The following is a 7,241-nucleotide window of genomic DNA, read 5'->3' on the forward strand; positions in this document are numbered from 1 at the left end:
GGTGACAAGATTAATTGAACTCGGACATGCAGGCAAAACACGTGGTTTTAAATGATGAGTCATAGGTACAGTTATTATTTTAACTTACACTAACATATATTTTAATACGCTAACTTTGGTGGGAAAAATGTGGGGAAATTATAGTCTGATGTTTCCCCTCACATTGATACCAATGTTGTTCTATTCCACCAAACAATTTCATGTTCTCAGGTATTGATAACGGTGTAAATAGTGCAAAAAAGAAACATTAATGACTGGCAGAGTGTATGTCTTGGGACTAACATCTTCTCTACGATTAAAAACAAGACAATGTCCATCTAATTTTTTCCCCTAGTATTTTAATAGAACAGTGACTTTCTCGTTTATTCATAGACCACACTGGACAGAACAATGTGTTTTCTGTTTCTAGTTCGTAAATATTTTTTTATATTTTGTCCACAGCACAAGCCGTAACAAATTGAAAGTAGTCTTTTCTTGAATATACACAGTCTCTTGTACATTAAATACACTTTTCTAAAAGCCTCTTCAGTTTTGACAAACAAATCGAGAACAGAACTCAGACTCTTCTCCGGTACAACAAGACCAAACTCGTCGATGACCGCATGCATCTTTTTGATCTAACGGTTAAAAAACAAACAAAAAAAGAATATCCTCCTGAGACCTGCCCGAATTTTTAAAAAGGATTTTCATTTTTATGACATAATACAAGTGTCTTGGATGACAAAAAACATGTTGCAGTGAAAATATTTTCAAAAAATATTAGATTATTGTTATCGAACGTCCCTCGTAGTGCAGGTTTCAGCATAGTAGCCTAGAATGTATGGTTCTTGAGATTAAGACCAAAGACTCATATCCCTTGCAGGGGACAAAAATACATTACTGGGCCTTGGGAGGATATAGAATTGATAGGATAATGAGTACCTGATTACTAACTAAAATAAAAGAACAGAAACGGCATTTGAAATGATCAAAATGACTGGGATAAATATTTACTACACAGAAGAACAATTTACAGCACTTGGTCACTAAACACAGTCGGCGATTTTTATTTTTATACATATTTTTTTTTCCACCCAAAAATGGAGTAAGATTTAATGAGCTGTACATGACCATTTGTTTTTAAAAAATATTCCGCGTTTCTCTATTTTTTCTCTCAATAAAATGAAAATCTGTACAAAAAAACCTTGTTGCATAATTCACACAAGTCTGGCAATTTTGGAAATCATACCGCCGTTTCTGAGCAGAGCGCGATCGAGGGGAAGGCGTTCCAAGGATGAACAGTACGGTAACCTACTGTGGGGAAAAAAACGTTGAGAAAAACTCATTGTTCAATTTGCAATTGCACAAGGCAACAGAAAAAGAGCAATGACAGCATAAGGTCAGTATTTTCCGTCCTCGGTTTAAAAACCCATTTCGCATTGACGCGATTTACTCGCGATCACGAACGGTGAAGTGTGACGTTGCATTCCGTTCCGTTCCATTCCACGCGCGGGGATGATGTAGGTCTAATAGCGTAATGGTCGGACGCTTCATTAAACAGGGGCCGTATTGCCAGTATTGTGCACGCGGCCGGCTTATCTTGATTACTGGAAACTCCGTTCAGCTCAGCTGCTCTACACAAGGAAATTAAATTAAACTTTGCATCAGTATTTCCACCACTGCAATTTTGTTGTCGTTGCTTTACACTGTAGGCTACGCGATACGTTTTTTTTCTGGCTATGTTGGAGAAAAAGGAAGAATAATACAATACTTCATAATCAAGTAGCATTTTCCTCAAGGTTCACAACTGTGTCTTCCTCGTTTGCTTCAGATAGCCAGCTTTATAGTCCATTCAATAGCAAAACTGCAACTGCAGTAGAAACAGAAAGATCAGTTGCGGTTTGGCCATTATCTTAAGCCTCTTTAAAGCATGACATGTAAGTAAGATAAAGCAGGAGTGTCCAATCTCATCCAATCTCACCCCTCATTTAAAGGATTTTCTGTATCTTCCTTAATTCATTGCTTTCGAAGCGCAGTAAGGAATGCTGTAATCATAGACACAAATGACCAACAAAAAACAACGACAAAGAACATCGGCATTTTCTTCTTTCGCGATTTAAATGCGTGAGTACGACTCACCGCGGCTATAAAATGTCTTCAACAACCAAGAAACACAGTTTATGCATTACTGAGCATGTAAACACGGCAAAGGAGCTTAGAGACAGGCCCGGAGAGACGGGATATCAGGGAATGCCATCGACGGTATTCATGATGGCCAATCAACATACTCTGTGCACCGCGTAACTCAGCGGAGCAAGTAAGAGAAGTAAGCAGGTGATTCTGCCCTCTGTGAAACACAGAGATGGACTGAAAAGAGCCTTATTGCGCGTGGTGCTGGGGGGTGTAGTTTCAGGAAAGGGGAAAGGGGCGGGGGGAGAACCACACAGTCACAAATCCAGGAACTGCATTAAGGTCATGCATGATGCTTCACTTACACACGCAGGCACACGCACACTCACACATGTACAGTATGTGCCTCTTCACATATTAGTATCAAAAGTCTTTCTTGTTACATCAGTTTGCAATTAACGATACAACATAACATCCTCTTATCCAAAGCATGTGATTAAATGCTGTCTTTAAAAAAAAAAATGGCTTCCCCCCTTCCTTGCCTCTCCAATTCTGAAGACAACATATTTAAAGACACACAATAGTTAAAAATGATTTTTCCTGTGAGAGTGTAGGATCTGAAGCTTTAAGCCCGGAGGCTGCCAGCGGAACAGCGCCCCTTCCTGGACAGGGTATCCCCAATGTCAGTGTTACACTAAAAACCAGCACACTGCAGCGCTGGAATACAAAACAGGTCCCGCTCTAGCTCCCCGGGTCTTGCAATGGCCGCGACTCTCCAGTAGGGGGGGCTGCTGAGTCTCTCCCTCCCGTCCCGTCACTTCTGAGGCACAACACCGTGGCGAGGACGGGCGGAGTCTAGAGGGCGGACACCCGGACGATGTTGGCCTGCGAGTAGTCGGACGAGCTGGCCGACCCGTCGCCCTCGGGCGTGGTCACCGGCGGCGTCGGCATGGTGATGATGGCCGCCGTGATGTAGGGCTGGTCACAGTTCAGCGGCATGGTCTCGTCCAGTTTGGCGTTCAGGCAGGACCGGCTGGCCGAGGAGAGAGAGAGAAAGAGGGAGAGAGTGGGGGGAGAGAGAGAGAGAGAGTGGAGAGAGGGAGAGAGTGGGGGGAGAGAGAGAGAGTGTGGAGAGAGGGAGAGAGTGGGGGAGAGAGAGAGAGAGTGGGAGAGAGAGTGAAAGAGAGAGACAGGGAGAGGGAGAGAGAGAGGGGGGGAGAGAGACAGAAGAGAAAGAGAGAGAGGGAGAGAGTACCAGTTAGAGAAAGAGAGGAGAGTGAGAGAGAACTGAAATAATTACATTTACGTACACCGCTGGGCCTTCTGCAGTCTAATTCAGAAACCCTTCCTTCAGACCACACAGAGCCTCCCACAGCTGGCCAATCCCTGCGCCATCGGATGCCATGGCAACGCTACACAACCCCGCGCGCTCTCATCGTTTTTGGCATTCCCCGTCGGACGTTGTCCAGCCGCAAATTCCACCCGGCTGAGAGCTCCGGCTCCTCTCCAGCGAGGGGGGGGCTGGCTGGCTCGGCCTGGCGGGAACCAGGCGGGCCCGGAGGGGCAACCGCATCGCCAGGGTGCCGAGCGCTGGCCGGCAGAGACGACCGAATCTGCCGGAATCTGCAGCGGGTCGCGAGACGGCCGGGCTGCACCTCCAGGTGTTAAAGAGAGGCCAGGCTGACTGTGGCTAACCAAGTCCCTGGGGGGCGGGGGGGGGGGGGGCGGCAAAACAGCGGTCAAGATGGATGACCGCACCTGCCAAACTTAAGCGGGGGCTTATAGAAACAGCTGTCTGCCCGAGCGTGGGGGGGGCACAGAGGGGTCAGCTGGCCTGCTGTAAACAGAGACTCAGTGTGATCTAACTCCCCCCCACCCCCCACCCCCCACTCCCCCACCCCCTACCTCAGTCTGACACTCTCAGCACCAGCAGCGCTGACCACAGCTGGGGCCTAACAGACAAACTGTCCTTCCTTCCTTAGCAGCTTAGCCACCGAGAGAAAAGGGGGGGGGGGGGGGGGGGGGGGTTTTGGGGGGGGGGGGGGGGACTTGTGTTGGTTTTCTTTTTCCGTTCGGCGCGGGCGGGCTGTTTACCCCTCGTGAACCACGGCCAGCCAGAAAAGAAAAATTTCCCATGAATGACTGCTGCGCCGTCTGGCTCACCGGGGTGCAAAATGGCTGCCGCACCAGAGAGCCTCCGCGAGTGAGGAATGAACTCCGCTCTCGCTCGGCTGAGGTGGCTTCTAGGTGAGTGTTGGCTAAACAGATGTTTATTGACTACAGCCAGTGTTTCTCACATTACCGCTGGAGCCAGTGTTCCAATGCAGAGCGACGGCAGAGCCAGACTTTTCCACTGCGGAGCTAGAGCCAGGATTTTACACTGTAGAGCTACAACACAGTCAGCGTTTTACACTGCAGAGCTACAACACAGTCAGCGTTTTACACTGCAGAGCTACAACACAGTCAGCGTTTTACACTGTAGAGCTACAACACAGTCAGCGTTTTACACTGTAAAGCTACAACACAGTCAGCGTTTTACACTGTGGAGCTACAACACAGTCAGCGTTTTACACTGTGGAGCTACAACACAGTCAGCGTTTTACACTGTGGAGCTACAACACAGTCAGTGTTTTACACTGTAGAACTACACTACAGTCAGCTTTTACACTGGAGAGATACAGCACAGCCTGTTTTTAAGCTGTAGAGTTACAGTACAGCCAATGTTTTCCATTGTAGTTCGCGCCAGCTATAGTAGGGCCTGTGTTTCCCAGTGTCAAGCTAGTGTCAGGATGGCTAGCCTAAACTGAATGGAAAGGTAACGTTAGTGGATAAAGGGCCAGTGTGGCACAGGGGAGAGCAAGGACGTAGATCTCATCTTCAACATTGTGGGGGACACCCAACTGGAAAATTTCTTTGGTTTTTTGAAACATGATAATATCGGAGAGGAGGGTGCCCCCCCCCCCCCCCACCACCAACCTATGTCCCATGGTGGGGAGGTGTGGTTACCCCCCGCATGCCCCCAGCGCACAACGCGAGTGGGGCAGTACCTGTTGGACAGCGGCCTCTCTTGGATCTGGATGGTGCTGAGCTCCTGCACGCTGCCATGGCGACCGGAGGCGGTGGAGTTGGGCAGGTGCAGGCTCCTCTTCCTGTTCCGGCGGGAGCAGCAGGAGGAGAGGCCGCGCTGGGAGGAGCCCAGGGAGGAGGAGCGGGAGCCCAGCTGGTTCGCCAGCGACACCTCCATGAAGCTCGCCTCGTACGTCTTCTCATCCACAAACTCGTGGTTCTGCGAGAGGGGGGGGGGGGGGGGGGAGAGCAAGGTAGCATTACTTCCGTCTTACACAGAGAGAGAGAGAGATGGAGGGAGAGAGAGAGAGGGAAGGAGAGGGAGGGAGAGAGAGAGAGAGAGTGAGGGAGGGAGGGAGGGGTAGAGAGAGAGAGGGAGGGAGGGAGGGGTAGAGAGAGAGAGAGGGAGGGAGGAAAGGGAAGAGAGAGAGACAGAGAGAGATGGAGTTCAAACTTATGATACAGCATTACTGCTATGCTCCCTGTGGGCATATTAAATGTTGGTTATAAATTTTACATTGCCATTTATTTATTCATTTTTAACCACATTCATTTAGGTAAAAAATATACACTGGGTGTACCCCCACCTGGAAAAGGTGCCAAGCAAATAAAGAAAAAGGCCTGAGTTGCCGGAGTTGTGGAGAATACACTTTGCAGGTGTGGCTGGGTAAACACTGCAGCACGCTCATTTAAAGGGCGATAACCCCGGTGTAGACGGCGGCGAACACAGCGTAGCAGAAACAGAGCAGGCCCGTGCTGCCACTCCCCTTTGTCACCGAGACGAACGGGCCATTATTGTAATTAATTGCTCCCCTCCTCCTCTTTCCTCGTTAGCGATAACGGTCCCGCCGAGCCGCGGCGCCGCGCGAGAGAACGAGCGGCGCCGCACGCGCTCGGGTCCGCGCCGTTTGAGACGGCATCGATCACGCCGAGCTCGGCGCTGAATAATGCAAACCGCCAGAGAGGGGCGCGAAGCGTGCGCCCGGGCGGGAGATGATAACCCCGGCCTGCCTCAACGGCGTTTACAGAGCGCCGCGTAGTGTCTGTGAGCCACTGACTCACTGCCCCAGTTCTGATTACACTCTGTCTGTGAGCCACTGACTCACTGCCCCAGTTCTGATTACACTCTGTCTGTGAGCCACTAACTCACTGCCCCAGTTCTGATTACACTCTGTCTGTGAGCCACTGACTCACTGCCCCAGTTCTGATTACACTCTGTCTGTGAGCCACTAACTCACTGCCCCAGTTCTGATTACACTCTGTCTGTGAGCCACTGACTCACTGCCCCAGTTCTGATTACACTCTGTCTGTGAGCCACTGACTCACTGCCCCAGTTCTGATTACACTCTGTCTGTGAGCCACTGACTCACTGCCCCAGTTCTGATTACACTCTGTCTGTGAGCCACTGACTCACTACCGCAGTTCTGATTACACTCTGTCTGTGAGCCACTGACTCACTGCCCCAGTTCTGATTACACTCTGTCTGTGAGCCACTGACTCACTGCCCCAGTTCTGATTACACTCTGTCTGTGAGCCACTGACTCACTGCCCCAGTTCCGATTACACTCTGTCTGTGAGCCACTGACTCACTACCCCAGTTCTGATTACACTCTGTCTGTGAGCCACTGACTCACTACCCCAGTTCTGATTACACTCTGTCTGTGAGCCACTGACTCACTGCCCCAGTTCTGATTACACTCTGTCTGTGAGCCACTGACTCACTACCCCAGTTCGGATTACACTCTGTCTGTGAGCCACTGACTCACTACCCCAGTTCTGATTACACTCTGTCTGTGAGCCACTGACTCACTACCCCAGTTCGGATTACACTCTGTCTGTGAGCCACTGACTCACTGCCCCAGTTCTGATTACACTCTGTCTGTGAGCCACTGACTCACTGCCCCAGTTCTGATTACACTCTGTCTGTGAGCCACTGACTCACTGCCCCAGTTCTGATTACACTCTGTCTGTCAGCCACTGACTCACTGCCCCAGTTCTGATTACACTCTGTCTGTGAGCCACTGACTCACTACCCCAGTTCTGATTACACTCTGTCTGTGAGCCAC

At 49.8% G+C, this 7,241-nt stretch overlaps 1 protein-coding gene across 2 annotated transcripts in view; it reads right to left on the reverse strand.

Annotated features, from left to right (window-relative positions):
* Positions 1-318: 318 nt before the first annotated feature.
* kcnd2 (potassium voltage-gated channel, Shal-related subfamily, member 2) overlaps positions 319-7,241 on the reverse strand; it is a 144,282-nt gene continuing 137,359 nt past the window's right edge. For both annotated transcript variants that reach the window (XM_035426026.1, XM_035426027.1), the window contains 2 exons: positions 5,157-5,395; positions 319-3,142 (listed from right to left, as the gene is read on the reverse strand). In XM_035426026.1, the coding sequence (XP_035281917.1) occupies positions 2,965-3,142; positions 5,157-5,395 (417 nt within the window). In that variant the 3' untranslated portion in view covers positions 319-2,964. The remainder of the gene's footprint in view (positions 3,143-5,156; positions 5,396-7,241) is intronic.

The sequence above is a fragment of the Anguilla anguilla genome, chromosome 7 (genome assembly GCF_013347855.1).
Source record: "Anguilla anguilla isolate fAngAng1 chromosome 7, fAngAng1.pri, whole genome shotgun sequence".
Classification (NCBI taxonomy): Eukaryota; Metazoa; Chordata; class Actinopteri; order Anguilliformes; family Anguillidae; genus Anguilla; species Anguilla anguilla.